This window comes from Cynocephalus volans, chromosome 6 (genome assembly GCF_027409185.1).
Source record: "Cynocephalus volans isolate mCynVol1 chromosome 6, mCynVol1.pri, whole genome shotgun sequence".
NCBI lineage: Eukaryota > Metazoa > Chordata > Mammalia > Dermoptera > Cynocephalidae > Cynocephalus > Cynocephalus volans.
Genome location: NC_084465.1, coordinates 114,009,522 through 114,023,167, shown reverse-complemented (window position 1 = coordinate 114,023,167; position 13,646 = coordinate 114,009,522). Strand labels below are relative to the sequence as shown.

General features: G+C 54.6%; 2 protein-coding genes across 4 annotated transcripts; one reads left to right on the top strand and one right to left on the bottom strand.

Moving 5' to 3' along the window:
* Positions 1-622: 622 nt before the first annotated feature.
* DOC2A (double C2 domain alpha) lies at positions 623-4,506 on the top strand. Its single transcript, XM_063098815.1, has 10 exons — positions 623-887; positions 1,242-1,321; positions 1,510-1,584; positions 1,719-1,828; positions 3,339-3,465; positions 3,548-3,607; positions 3,687-3,850; positions 3,967-4,048; positions 4,149-4,245; positions 4,336-4,506. Exons 1-10 carry the CDS (start codon positions 623-625, stop codon positions 4,479-4,481), a joined length of 1,206 nt encoding a protein of 401 aa, XP_062954885.1. The 3' UTR covers positions 4,482-4,506.
* On the bottom strand, positions 4,012-13,591 carry INO80E (INO80 complex subunit E). 3 transcript variants are annotated; one of them, XM_063098819.1, is made up of 8 exons: positions 13,404-13,591; positions 13,177-13,247; positions 12,969-13,021; positions 10,176-10,254; positions 9,970-10,081; positions 9,462-9,578; positions 6,030-6,122; positions 5,366-5,443 (listed from the first exon to the last, which is right to left on the bottom strand). In XM_063098819.1, exons 1-7 carry the CDS (start codon positions 13,482-13,484, stop codon positions 6,051-6,053), a joined length of 585 nt encoding a protein of 194 aa, XP_062954889.1. In that variant the 5' UTR covers positions 13,485-13,591; the 3' UTR covers positions 5,366-5,443; positions 6,030-6,050. The 3 variants fall into 3 exon arrangements, with proteins under 3 accessions (XP_062954887.1, XP_062954888.1, XP_062954889.1); XM_063098817.1 differs by lacking the exon at positions 6,030-6,122 and having other exon boundaries at positions 4,012-5,443; XM_063098818.1 differs by lacking the exon at positions 6,030-6,122 and having other exon boundaries at positions 4,012-5,443; positions 9,462-9,527.
* Between the last annotated feature and the right edge of the window lie 55 nt (positions 13,592-13,646).

Here is a 13,646-nt window from a genome sequence, read left to right as displayed (position 1 = left end):
AGACAGGTGCAGGGGGCTGGCCGGCCGGGGGCGCGAGGGTGAGGGTGAGCGTGTCGGCCCGTGTGTGCTCCGGGGGTGTTTGGCTCTCCTGCGGCTGCAATTTCTGGCTCCCCCGGGGAAAGCTAAGCTCAGCAGGAGGCATCTAAGGCAGGGGTCCCTACCTGGGCCGCGGAGGGCGGGGAACCAGGCGGGCACACAGATCCTGGGGCTGAGGGGTGGGTGACACCCTTACCAGACCAGCGCCTGGTGCGGAGGATGGACAGAGCCTCAGAGAGGCAGAGGAGGGACGTATGGGGCCGCTGGGGGCGTTGACAAGGCTCAGGGTCAGACTGGGGCCCAGAATGAGAGGGAGGAGCTGGGAAGATGACAAAGGGACAGCCTAGAGGTAGGTGGGCACGGCTGAGGTGGAGCCACGACCTGGTGGCAGCCCAGCCCCGGTAGAGCAAGGCTTGGGATCTGGAGGGCCCAGGCCTCCTGCCTACCCACGAGCTGACATCCAGGAAGGAAGGCCAGGGAGGGCCCCACAGTGTGGGGAGGTTACCACCAGGAGCCTATAGGTAGGTATGAGGAGTCAGCTCCGGGCTCAGCTCTCTCCCACCCCCTCCCCCCTCAGGGGTGCTGCATGAGGGGCCGCAGAGGCGACCGTATGACCATCAACATCCAGGAGCACATGGCCATCAACGTGTGCCCCGGGCCCATCCGGCCCATCCGCCAGATCTCTGACTACTTCCCCCGACGGGGACCAGAACCCGAAGGGAGTGGCAGGGGCTGTGGGGAGGCCCCCACTCGTCTGGCCCCCCTGGCTCTGGCCCCCCCTGCGGCCCTCCTTGGGGCCACCACGCCAGAGGATCGAGCTGAGGTGGACAGCTATGACTCGGATGATACCAGTGAGTCTGCCCAGGGTGCTAATGGGGGTCTCCATGCTTGTGCGGAGGCGTTGGGCCCTGCTGGGTGTGCGGGCAGGGGCGGGGGCACTGCCACCACAGCTGCAGCCAGTGTGGAGATTCCAGCATCAGCAAGGCTCAATATTCAATATTTCTGCTGAGACAGTCCACCACCCACACAGCCTGGTTGCCGCTGAGCCAGGGACCCAGACACACACACGCACATGCCCACTCGGCCTCCCGCACACACACCTGCAGGACGACAGAGACTAGACACGCACATCAGAGCCTGCCTACCGCTCTCACACACACCTGTCCTTACGCACTGCCTCATGCTACCTTTCCCCTCTCCTCCAGCCGCCCTGGGCACACTGGAGTTTGACCTTCTCTACGACCAGGCCTCCTGCACTCTGCACTGTAGCATTCTCAGGGCCAAGGTGGGCACTCCCTGCCTCCCATGCCTTGGCTCTGGGGGTGGGGGGGACGGGGGTTCCATCCCTCCTTCCCTTGGACCCCAGCTCCTCTTCCCGCTCCCTGCCACCTTCCTTCTGGGCTCTCCACACCTCAGCTCTGCAGGAGAGAGGGGCTGGGAGCCCACAGCCCTCTTCCCTGCTCTCCTCTCCAGGGCCTCAAGCCCATGGATTTCAATGGCCTCGCCGACCCTTACGTCAAGCTGCACCTGTTGCCTGGAGCCTGCAAGGTAACAGCTCCTGACCACCGCCCCCCCCAGCCTGGCCTCAGCTTGGGGTTCTGTCCTAGAATCCCCCAGCCCCCACCTTCAGCGTCTGTGGGGCTGGGGGACATGTATTCAGAACCTTCATCCCCACACCCCAGGCCAATAAGCTAAAAACTAAGACTCAGAGGAACACACTGAATCCCGTGTGGAATGAGGACCTGATGTACAGCGGAATCACAGATGATGACATCACTCACAAGGTGCTCAGGTGAGGGCTCATCCTCCCTGCTGTCACGGATTCCAGCCCAGCACCTCCTCTGGGACAGCTGTCACTGTAACCTTCTTTGGTTGGTTGATCTCTCCACGTCCCATTAAGCCTCTACCCCTCTGATGCTCAAGAACAATCAGTATCTTGCCATCCCCTTCAGCAGCAGGACAAAATATTTCCCTGGCATTCCTGCCCCCAAAACATCAGCAAGTACCCCTCAAACAGGGGACTCCCTTCTTCCTAACTGCTGACCTTTGCCTGTTGTGCTTAATTCACCTGTAGAGGCTGCCCTGCTTCCTCTCTGCCCACCTAAATCCCACTCATGTGGAGCTCAGTCCAAGTGCTGCCCCCTCCTGAAAGCTTTTCCTGCTAGCTGAGACCCCTTCTCAGAGCCTGACTTTAGTCAGACTTAGACTGCTTAGGTCCGCCCCTTCTGTTCCCTTAAAATCTCTCAGGAGTGAAGTCTTCAGGGACAGGGAACTTACCCCATCATCCCAGGAAGTGGAAATGTGGGGAGAGGAGCCTTCAAGGGGAGCGGAGGGCAGCAAAGCCCAGGCTCAGGAGGGACCTCTTCCTTTGTTCCGGGGCTATCGGGAGCTACGGAGGGGTTTGCATGAGTGAAGGGCATGGTCAGGGATGTGTTTTAGAGAGATCACCTTGGCATTGGATGCGAGGGAGACTGGAGGGAGGACAGAGGCAGAAACTAGAGAGGTTGGCCCAATATTCCAGGTGCAAAAGAATAAGGCCTAAAGATAACTGTGCCCAGCCCTGGGCTAAGCATTTTTATTTTTCTTTATTTCACTTTGACCCTCATGATAGCTTTCAGAGGTGGGTAATCATTATCTCCATTTTACAAAAGGGAATTGAGGCTTAGGGAGGTTATATCACTTGCTCAAGGCCACACAGGTGACTAGTAAGTGGCAGCGCTGGGGTTTGGATCCCCCTACAGCTGCTCCACACAACTGTGGGTCACAGCAGCAGCAGCACAGGGCCTGCAGAAGGGGTTAGCTGGGAGTAAAAGCAATCATTTGATTGCTGGACTCATGGGTCTCTGCCAGGCTGGCCCCCTACCCCATGCAGAAAAGGACAGGAGGGCTCGAGGAGGTGTGGGGTCCTTGTCTGGCTGCCCAAGACCCCTCAAGGCCCTTCTAGCTCTTACAGCCTGGATCTGTGGCCACATCTGCCAATGCATGCCCTGTTCTGTTCAGTTGGGTCCTGTCCCCAGGCCCTGAACAGAAGCAGCAAGGGAGGTGGTCTCCAAGACTTATGAGGACTTCCTGCAGTAGCTGAGCAGGTCCTGGTGGCCCAGGGACAGCCTGGAAAGCTGGGGATGGAGGGGCAGAGAAACAGGGCAAATCCATTGTCCCCCCCGGGCTCCAGCCCCTGTTACAGGTGAGGTAGAGAGCATTGAGCATTGAGGGCAGGGCTGGGGCTGGTCTGACAATCTTTTTCCACACTGGAGCGGGGCTCAGATATCCCAGGGGACCCTGACACTGCACTTCCCCACCAGGATCGCTGTCTGTGATGAGGACAAGCTGAGCCACAATGAGTTTATCGGGGAGATCCGAGTGCCCCTCCGCCGCCTCAAGCCTTCACAGAAGAAGCATTTTAACATCTGCCTGGAGCGCCAGGTCCCGGTCTGTGCAGTGATTCATGGGCACCAGGGGGAGGGGGCCCTGGGGAGGCCAGGTTTCCAGAACCTTCTCTTTGCCCCCTCAGCTGGCTTCACCCTCTTCCATGTCGGCGGCGCTGAGGGGCATCTCCTGTTACCTGAAGGAGGTGAGCCACCTCACAGGGACCATATCTGGGTGGGATCTGGCGGAGGACCCAGGCTGACCCCTGCATCTGTCCCTGGCAGCTAGAGCAGGTGGAGCAGGGGCCTGGGCTGCTGGAAGAGCGTGGGCGCATCCTGCTGAGCCTCAGCTACAGCTCTCGGCGCCAGGGGCTGCTGGTGGGCATCATTCGCTGTGCCCACCTGGCTGCCATGGATGTCAACGGCTACTCTGACCCCTACGTTAAGACGTGAGCCCGGGCCCTGAGGTCCACTCTGTCCTCCCCACGGAACCTGATCCCTGACCCATATTCCTTTGGCGCCTGGCCTGTCCCTAACCATAATGCTCCCCATCCCCCTACCCCAGGTACCTGAGACCGGACGTGGATAAGAAATCCAAGCATAAAACATGTGTGAAGAAGAAGACTCTAAACCCAGAATTTAATGAGGTAAACGGGGCAGGGACCAGAAATTGAGGTGGGCTGGTGGAGGGGGAGGAGTCAGGGATGGAGACGATCTCACAGAAGGCACCCCCTGCCTTGTCTCCAGGAGTTCTTCTATGAGATGGAGCTCTCCACCCTGGCTACCAAGACTCTAGAAGTTACAGTCTGGGACTATGACATTGGCAAATCCAACGACTTCATCGGTGAGGGGAGAGCCCAGTGGGGTGGCACTAAGGGAGGGCAGACCCAGCAGGAAGAGGCCCTGATTTTGCCTGCTTCTGCCTGCTCCCCAGGTGGTGTGTCCCTGGGGTCTAGAGCCCGTGGAGAGGCCCGGAAGCACTGGAGTGACTGTCTGCAGCAGCCGGATACAACCCTGGAGCGCTGGCACACCCTGACTAGCGAGCTGCCCCCAGCAGCCGGGGCTCTCCCCTTGGCCTGAGCCGGCAGCAGCCACCCAGCCAGGCCCCTCGGGCTGGGTCCAGTACCTAACATTCGCACGACTGTGTTGCACGTTTACACGGGGTGGGAGGCCCCCACCCCGCACTACCTGTCTTATTTTTGTGAGAGTCTTCGTGCCTGTGGGTCTGTCTTCTTGTGAGGGACCATCCATGGAGATCTATATTCACATATGCAAACTTCCTCCTGCCTGACTTGCTACTCCACACAAATATGCAAATGCCGGTCCTCTGCACACCCAGGGGAGTGCTGCCAGAGCCACCCCAGCGCTGCTCCTCTCTCCTGCCTCTCCAGGCTGCCCGTCCCCTCCCACACAGGGAGGAGGTCGGATTAGGGGAGGTTCAGAGGAGGAGAATGTTTCCAAAAAAGAAAAGGACAAAAAAAGGAGCCACTCCTTTAACACAGAATCTTCATTAAAAGAAATCCTAGCCCTATACAGCTGCCCTTTTAAAGGGGTGGCCACCGCAGGGTCTCTGCCTCCCCAAGAGGTGGCAGATACTCCTGGCCACTCATTTAAATAACTGTCCCCTGAATGGGGCCAGGATGTGAGGGCCGGCCCCTGCCACCTTCCTGGGGACATTTGTGCATGTTTACGCCTTTTCTGATTGTGTCAGTGGCCGAAGCATGGTAACTGGGTGTCAATAAACATCTCTGAGGAAGCTGGGGCTCACGTGTGTGGCATGGGGAGGGGCGCTGGGCAGGGTCGCAGACAGCAGTGGGCTTTCACTCCGGGATATCGATCACCAGGTCATCATCCCCGTCCAGGGCATCATCCCCGCTGCCTGCATCGCTGAACATCTGCCGAGGGACGGTGCTCAGGATCGTGTGGGGGGGCATCTTGGGAGGTGGCAGGGGGGTCAGAGCTGCCCCGACCCCAGCCCCAGAACCCCGGCCAGGGAAGGTCAGTGGCCCTCCCACAGGGCAGTCGGGGGGTCCTACCGCCATCTGCAGCAGGGGTAAGAAACACAGAGAGGGCTTGTCAGAGAGGCACTGGGACCTCCAGGAAGCAGGGCACTGCCTGCTTAAGGCAGTTCTAGAGGGTGGGGAAGAGCAAAGGCTCACTCAAGGGGCAGTGGACACAGCCAGGCCAGTGATGCTGGAATTGGGGGACCTGCCCCACTTCAGCCCCTCACAGTCTCAAGCCAGCAAGTGCCTGGGGGTAAGGGTGGTGATGGTGGTGTGATGGGGGAAGGGTGAGGGTGTCTGATAGGAAACTGGGAGGGAAAGGCTGGGCTCTGTCCTCCAGGGAGGCACCTTGGCTGCACTTCAGCAGCAGTTAAAGCCAGGGTCAGTGTCAGCCTGGGGTACCTGCCTGCCTGCCTCTGGACCCCTCAGGTACCATGTACCACCACTAGCCTCCTCTCCCTCCTCCTCCTGTGGGACTCACTGCTTCGGTAGAATATATCACAGGCCCCAAGCCAGGAGCCTGGGCAGCTTCTTTGCCCCCCGGAAACTTCTACTGTATCTTGGACGGGCCCCTCCTTGGGATCCCCGCAGCCACTGGCCTAGGCAGGCCCTCCTCTCAGCTCACCTGTGCTATGGTACCAGCCTCCTAACTGGACTCCCTGCCTTCAGCCTCTCCCAGATCCAGTTCCTCCTCCACACTGCAGCCAGAGTGATCTCTCTAAAACACAAACCTGAGTATGTCATTCCCCCACTCGAGGGCCCTCAGGCTCCTTGCTGCCCTATAGACAGGCAGTGCAGCGTGCCTGACACTGCCACCTGCAGGGTCCTTCTCTATTTGTCAAGAGTCCTGCTTTGTCCTCCGAGGCTAGGAAGAGGCCTCCATCCTGTCCAACCCTCCAGCCCCACCCTACCAGGTCCTCACAAATCCTCCCCACAGAGAGCTCTCTGGGTCTCAGCAACAGCCCTCATGCTTTGCCTGTGGGCACAAACTGAGGACCTACTATGTGCCGGGTAATTTTTTTAATGATCTCCAACTTTTAGGACCACCCTGGGAGAAAGGAGAGGTCATCTGCCAGAGGAGGAAACTGAGACCAGGAAATGGAGGTTTTAAGGACAAGGCCTGCCAAGTCCCCACTGGGCAGTGTCCAATCTGGCCCTGGGCTGGGGGTGGCAGGAAACGCTCACATGTGATCTTCACAGTGGCCCTCCTGACTGCTTTAACACATTCAGCACATGGTCTACTCTCTGCTCCTCAAAGAGCCTCTACCCTCACCTCTGTTCTTGGAGTGGCGTGGGGGTCCAGAGAGGGCCAGGCCTCGGGGTACAAGAGTCTGTCAGGACTGATGACAGACAGGAGGCGTAGCTCGGAACAGTGCCCTTGCACCCAGTACCATGCACCCCCATGTAGACACAGGAGCAGATGCACATGCACGACTGAAAAGGACAGCCGCATGAGGAGTGTCTCCTCTTGATCCTTACCCTATTCCCCATGTCCTATCCTTGCCTGGACTTATTCAATGGCCTCCTCAGCATGACCAATAGCAGCTAATGTTTATCTGTGGCTTACCAGGGACCAAGCAGTAGGCTCATTTTTTCCCTCACAATGACCTCATTAAACAAAGAAAGCCAAGACTCAGAGAGTTCAATGACATGCCCAAGGTCACATGGTGAGTACAGTCATGCGTCACTTAATGACAGTGATATGCTCTGAGAAATGCATCGTTAAGTGATAGTGAGGTTGTGGGAATACTGTAAAGTGAACTTGCACAAACCTAGGTGGGATGGTCTACAACCCACCCAGGCTGTATGGCACTGCTATTACAGTCTTAGGGGACCACTACACACATGGTCCGTTGTGGACTGAGATGTCCTTATGTGGCGCATAACTGTCCACAGAAGAGTCAAACCCGGTTAAATCTAAGGCCCAAACCCTTAACCAGCCTGTTTCAGTCTTTATAGCTGTCCCACTTCTGCTCAGGCTTCACACTTCCCACCTCCTCGCACCAAGTCACCCAGAAACTGCAGGGACTCCTGTTCCTTTCTCAGTAACAGGCAAACTCCTGATTCTGGGTATCCAGGCCTTGTATAATTTCATTCACTATCTTTTTCTTTCCAATGTTGTCGTCTCTGACCACACCCACTTCAGCCCAAACGACACTTACACAGTGTCCCTGTCCCCCTTCCCACTATTGCCTCGCCCGGGAATATCCAAATCTCACTTACCCTGGCTCAAATGTTCACTCTTCTTTGAGACCTTTCCTGATTCCCCGCCCTGCCCAACAATTGACTTGGGCCCCTCTCCCAACCAACACCTTCTCTCCTGTATGTCCAGAACTCAACTCTACTTCAGGACACAGCACCAACCAGAAAGCCAAGTGCCTCCAACCACCTGCTCCAGCCTCCACCTACTCTTGCTTTCTTTACCACCCTGCCCTACAGGACAGAAGCAAAACCTGCCTAAGCAGAGTGAGGGCCAGTTTCATCACCCCTATTTCTCAGGCTCAAGAGGTTAAGTCACACAGGGACAGTAAATGGCAGAGCTGGGAGTTGAACGCCAGAACCTGCACTCCTAACTGCCACAAATGTGACCTTCCATTTTGCTTCTGGCTCTAGAACCTTGATGACTGTCCAGCCCAGTCGCTGTTCAGCTTTGGTCCAGTGTTGGAAGGGCACGGGGCCTTTCTGCATCCTCGGCAGGCTCCTATCACCTCTCCCAGGGCTCAGTGCTCGGCCCTCCGCTCTTCTCCATCCCCCTCCATGCCAACCACCCCGTGAACCTCAGCTCACATATTCAGTTGTCTAGATGGCATTTCCAGATAGCATCTCAATGTGTCCAGGACCAAACTCATCTTCCCTCCAAAACCTGCTCCTCCTCCTACAGTCCTGCCCATCTCAGAAAAAAGCAACTCTGCTTCCTCAGCTGCTCAGGCTAAAAACCCTGCAGTCCTCCCTTGACTCCTTTCTCACAGCCCATACCTGGTCTTCCAGGAAACCCCTGGTCCACTTTCCACCCTCTCCACAGCTGCTGCAGTAGCCTCGTCACTTCCACCCTGACTCACCCTGACCCAGGTTATTCTCCACAAAGCATTGACAGCAATTTTGTTAAAATGTAAAGTACATCAGATTCCCGCTCTGCTCAAGCTTCTCCAGTAGCTCTTGTTTCATTCACAGTACAAGTCATTCTTTCCAATACCTCTGCGGCCTGACCCAATCTTGCCCCTCAGTTATGTCCATCTCTGACCTGCTCTCTGATCACTCTCCCCTCTCACTTTCCTCCCACCACACTGGCCTCCTTCCAGGTCTGTGAACAAGCCAGGCACACACCCTCCTCAGGGTCTTTGCACTGGTCATTCCCATGACCGAAACACTTTCCCAGAGAGTCACATGGCCTGCTCTCAGTTCCTTTAAGTCTCTGATTGAATAACATCTCAGACCACTCAGCCTTAATACCAGCCCCATCCACCCTGGTGCTCCCCACTCCCATTACCTGACTCCATTTTTCTCCACTGGTATCTATTCTTTATTTTCTTGCTTGTCTTGCTAGAATGTGAACTTCATGGGGGCAGAGATTTTTGTCTGTTTTGTTTACTATTGTATCTGCAGCACCTAGAACAGTGCTGGTATATAGTAGGTGCTCCATAAACACTTGCCAATTACATCTAGTTTGATCACTCACTTTATAGATGCAGAATTTAGACCTACAAGGTAGAGACCGCTCAAGGTCACATGGTTTTTAATTGGGGCAGCCTTGATTCCAGATCCCACAATCATGCCCCTCCTCTGGGGCTGCCTGGCATCACAGAACACTCACCACCTGTGAAAGTGAGCCTCGTCCCTGGCCACAATGCAGCGCATAAGGGCAGGACCCTGGGCATCTTTATTCTGAGTCCCCCAAAGCTGCTTCTACCCCTGACCTGTCTCCACAATGAGCCTGAGCTTCTAAGATCCACCCTCAGTGCCTCACTCCGGGCTGGGCCCCCAGCCTGCCTTGAGCTTCCCGCAGACGGCTGTCCTCCTGCCGTTCTGGCCCCTCCCTATCATCCCCAAATCAGGGTACCTTGAGTTTCCGGGGCAGGCGGGGCCGTTTCTCCCGCTTGGGCCTCAGGGGGCTGGGCTCGGGCAGCTGCAGGGCCAGGTAGTCAGAAGGGAATGGGGGGTAAGGGGGGGAAGCCAGCTGCACATGGGAGTGGGGGATGGAGATGGGAAATGGAATAGATCAGGGTGAGGGGTGAAGGGAAGAAATGCAAACAGGAGAAAGAATGGAAAAACAAAAGAGATGGTGATGAGTGTGGCTCCCAGGGCTCCTGAGAACAGAAGGGGATGGGACAGCAGCAGGACTGTGTCCTGAGGTCTGCTCTCCTCAGTCAGGTCTGCCCCCTATTCCTACACCAGAAAGAAGTGGGCATCCCCAACTCACACCCTCCAAGGGATGCCTGCTGGCCATACCCAGACAGATGTCCCCAGAGTTGGGTTGGCCTCACCCTGAGGCTCACCCGTTTGCCCAAATGGTGCCCACCTTATCCCAGGCATCTTAGTTCACACTTTCCACCTTGACCCCAACTCACCGAGCTCAGATATGGGGAGGGGGTCCCGGAGGCCTGAAGGGGAAACCCTGTTGAAGGAGGCAAGGAGAGGCTGGAGGGGGAGGGGGCACCCCCTAGCGGAGGGCTTCTCTTCCTGGAGAAAGAAGGGAGGGGGTCAGAAGCAGCTAGGAGGCCCAGGTGCCCACCCCTCCCCTCCCCCAGAGAGAGGAATGCTGGTTTCTTCTCACCTCTTGGGGGCCGGAGTGTCCGACAACTTGGGCGTCCCCTCTGTCTCGCTGTTATCTGAAGATGCTGTGGCATCTGAGTCTGTGAGGGGGGAGGGCTGGTCAGTGGGGGTTGGGGGGCCGCAGTCTACCCCAGACAGATATAACCCCAACACTACAGAAGGGCTCCAGGGGAATCTGACTCCCCAACTAGCGCACACACACGTGCTGTTGGGGAGGCCCACAACTTCTTCAGCTTCCACAAACTACTTCCTGCTCTGGCTCCTCCATAACGCGTGTGCCAAGCACGTACTATGTGCCAGGAACCTTAACACTCAACACCTTTCTTGTCTTCATAAACCTCCAAAGAAGGCAGGGCCATCCCCTACACTTACCAGATGAGGTCGCTGAGGCTTAGGAAGTAAGATGTGGGCCTGGGACTTGCACTCAGGTCTGTGATTCCTTGACCATTTTACGCCACTCTCTCCTTATTTGACTCTAAGCTGCCTTCAGCTCCTATCTTTGCTCCACTCCCCACATCCAGAGTCCTGTTACTATACCCCTCAAATCTCTTCTACTTCTATCCACTGCTCCCCATTCCAAATGCCAAGAGGTCAGACCACCACCATGCCAAAATCACCTGCTAAGCAGTCTCAATACTTTCTGCCAATCACTGTCCTCCCCAACCCCAGAATGACCTAAAACATAAACCTGATCACATCCTTCCTGATGATGTCCCCACTGCCTGTACAAATTCATAGGGCTTCTTAATTTGGCCTCAATTTACCTTTCTGGTCTCCCAACAAAACTGTATTCTTTACATTGTGTCAACTTATTTCTTCAAAAGACTTTATTTCCTAGTTTAGTGCCTCTGTCTAGAAGGCCCATCATTCACTTAACAATCACTACACAGGATATATGCTGTTCTCAATTTTTCTGCTCAGATACTATAAGAAGTAAATTATTATTATTATTTTTTTTTCAAAAGACGACCGGTAAGGGGATCTTAACTCTTGACTTGGTGTTGTGAGCACCACGCTCAGCCAGTGAGCAAACCGGCCATCCCTATATAGGGATCCGAACCCGTGGCCTTGGTGTTATCAGCACCGCACTCTCCCGCGTGAGCCACGGGCCGGCCCTATTAAGAAGTAAATTAAATGCCACCTCCTCTCAGAAGTCTTCTAGAATCCCTCAGCCTGGTTAATTGCTGGCTCTCCCAGAGCCCTCTACTCTCACTTGTCATGGTTCTCCTCACACCGTGCTGAGAGTTGTCATGTGAGGGTGTCTCTCTGACCAGACTGTGGGCTCCTCCAGGATACAAGTGGTGGCTTACATCTCTGGCTCTTGCTCCTCAGATTTAACCCACTCTGACCATGAACATGTTGGGTTCTCTCAGGCATCCCGTCCTGAAGCTCCCCTCAAACAAGAAGTTAACTGGAAGGCCTAAGGGAAGGGAGAGGCAGAGAATGAGAGGCTGGAATAAAAGCCAAACTTTCTGCCATGACTTACATGAGCTGGCCTCTGCCTCCTTCTCTAACCTTCCTACAATCTTCCTATAATAGTAAATGAATGGGTGCTACTCTAACAAAATATTATTTATAAAAACAAGCAGCCTCGCTGGTTGCTGTTTGCTGATCCCTGCGCTAGACCAATCAATGTTTAAAGGCTCTGTGGATAGAAGTGATTCTATGTGACATGGCTTATGAGGGTCCTAACCTGGAACAGGCCCAAAAAAGCCCACCTTAGGGCTTTTTCAAACTATGGGTCTAAATCCATTAATGTGTCATGAAATCAATATTGGTTTGCAACCAGCATTAAAAGAAAAAGAAAAAGAAAAAAAAAAAAAAGCAGATTAGGACAAACTGCATACAGTGATCTTAAAACTGTTTCACTAAACTCTGTTTTATAAGTAAGGATCTATGTGGGGACTTCCATCACGATGCAAAATATATAGTTAATTGTAAACAATCTCCCCCCAAAAGCTTGAAAAACAGTGTTCTACATGCTTTAACCCTCTGCTCTTCAGTGTGGAGTTCTTATCTTGGGGCATCTGCATTTGTTATCCTGCCCAGAAATCTCTAGCTAATATCTTCACAAGACTGGTTTCTTCTTCTTACCTAGTCCTAGCTCAAACACAACTTCCTGAAAAAGCCTTTCTTGAACCCTCTACTCAGACACTGACTGCTGCCTGCTTTTGAGTGATCTGCAAGCTAAGGATGGCTTTTACATTTTTAAGTGGTTGGAAAAAAAACTAAAGAAAAACAATATTTCATGTGAAGATTATGTGAAATTCAAATATCAGTGTCTATAAATAAAGTTCTATCAAAACACAGCCACACATTTATTTACATATCAGCTATGGCTGCCTTCACACTACAACAGCAGAACTGAGTAGCTGCCTTAAAGCCTTGTATATTTCACAAAGCCTAAAATATTTACGAGCTTGCCTTTTGCAGAAAAAGTTTGTCATCCCCTGTTCAATCACTACCACATAACTGTTTTTATTCTCTTCAAATCCTTACTGCTTTCTAAAATTCTAGTTTACTTCTTCATTGACTCATCTCCGCTCCCCCAACCCCAACTAGAATATAAATGACAAGAAGCCCAGAGCTTTGTCCATCTTTGCTACCGCTACATCTCCCGTGCCAAGCACAGTACCTGAAACAGTACGGCTGAATGAAAGAATGAATGGTAGAGGCGGGGGCAAGCAACTAGGCTTGAGAACCATAGGCGGCTGCATCAGCCACCACAGCCTAAAAGAAGGGGCCCAAGAAGCTTGCCCCATGTCCTCCACCAATTTTTCATGACTTCGCTCACCAGAAGAGTCTTCATCCACGTTCTCATACTGCAGAAGCCGGTCTAGGAGGAAACTGAGGGAAGAGGTGGGGAAAACGAGTGTTTATTCCCATCACAGCAATGTTGTCCCGGGCCCCTGTCTCTCCTAGCTTGCCGGTTGGATTCTCGAAAGAGCCCATGCATTTGCGGCCACATTTTCCCCCCGCCCCGCACCCGCAATGTGCCTCACCTCTTGTCCCGGGACACCTTCAGCAATTTCCTCTGCGCCTTCCTCAGCTCCTCCTGGAAACACTCGTGTTCCTGTGTCACGGGCAAGGTGGCCGCTGAGCCAACGGCCATCCGTAAAGGACGCCGTAACCCGGCGACAGCTCGCCCCACCCCCTTTACACATGGGTAAACTGAGGTCCTATCAACTCCAGGCCTCAACCCCTACAATCTCCCCACACCAGCACTTACGTAGATGAGAAACTTGAGCTTCCGCTTCAGATTCCGGTATTTCTTTTTGTAGTCCACTTCGCCATCCGCCGGCCCGTTCATGACCGGCCCAGGAGCAGCAACCCAGCGTCGAGAGTCCCGCTACCTCGAGCCGGCTCAGCCCGGCCTCTCCCGTCTCCGCTTCCGGGGACTCGGCAAGGCTGCGCCCGCTAGGACTACAACTCCCGGCGTACCGCGCGCCCAGGGAGCGTAACCACGGGCCGC

Bases quoted from the DNA above. Each gene is read 5' to 3' on its own strand.
- DOC2A (XM_063098815.1), top strand. From the start codon at position 623: ATGAGGGGCCGCAGAGGCGACCGTATGACCATCAACATCCAGGAGCAC. The intron at 1,322-1,509 runs GTGGGCACTCCC...TCTCCTCTCCAG, and splicing joins GTAGCATTCTCAGGGCCAAG to GGCCTCAAGCCCATGGATTT. The intron at 3,851-3,966 runs GTGAGCCCGGGC...CCCCTACCCCAG, and splicing joins TCTGACCCCTACGTTAAGAC to GTACCTGAGACCGGACGTGG.
- INO80E (XM_063098817.1), bottom strand. From the start codon at position 13,484: ATGAACGGGCCGGCGGATGGCGAAGTGGACTACAAAAAGAAATACCGG. The intron at 10,082-10,175 runs GTGAGAAGAAAC...TTCTTTCTCCAG, and splicing joins GACACTCCGGCCCCCAAGAG to GAAGAGAAGCCCTCCGCTAG. The intron at 5,444-9,461 runs GTACCCTGATTT...CCCCTGCTGCAG, and splicing joins GCCTGCCCCGGAAACTCAAG to ATGGCGGTAGGACCCCCCGA.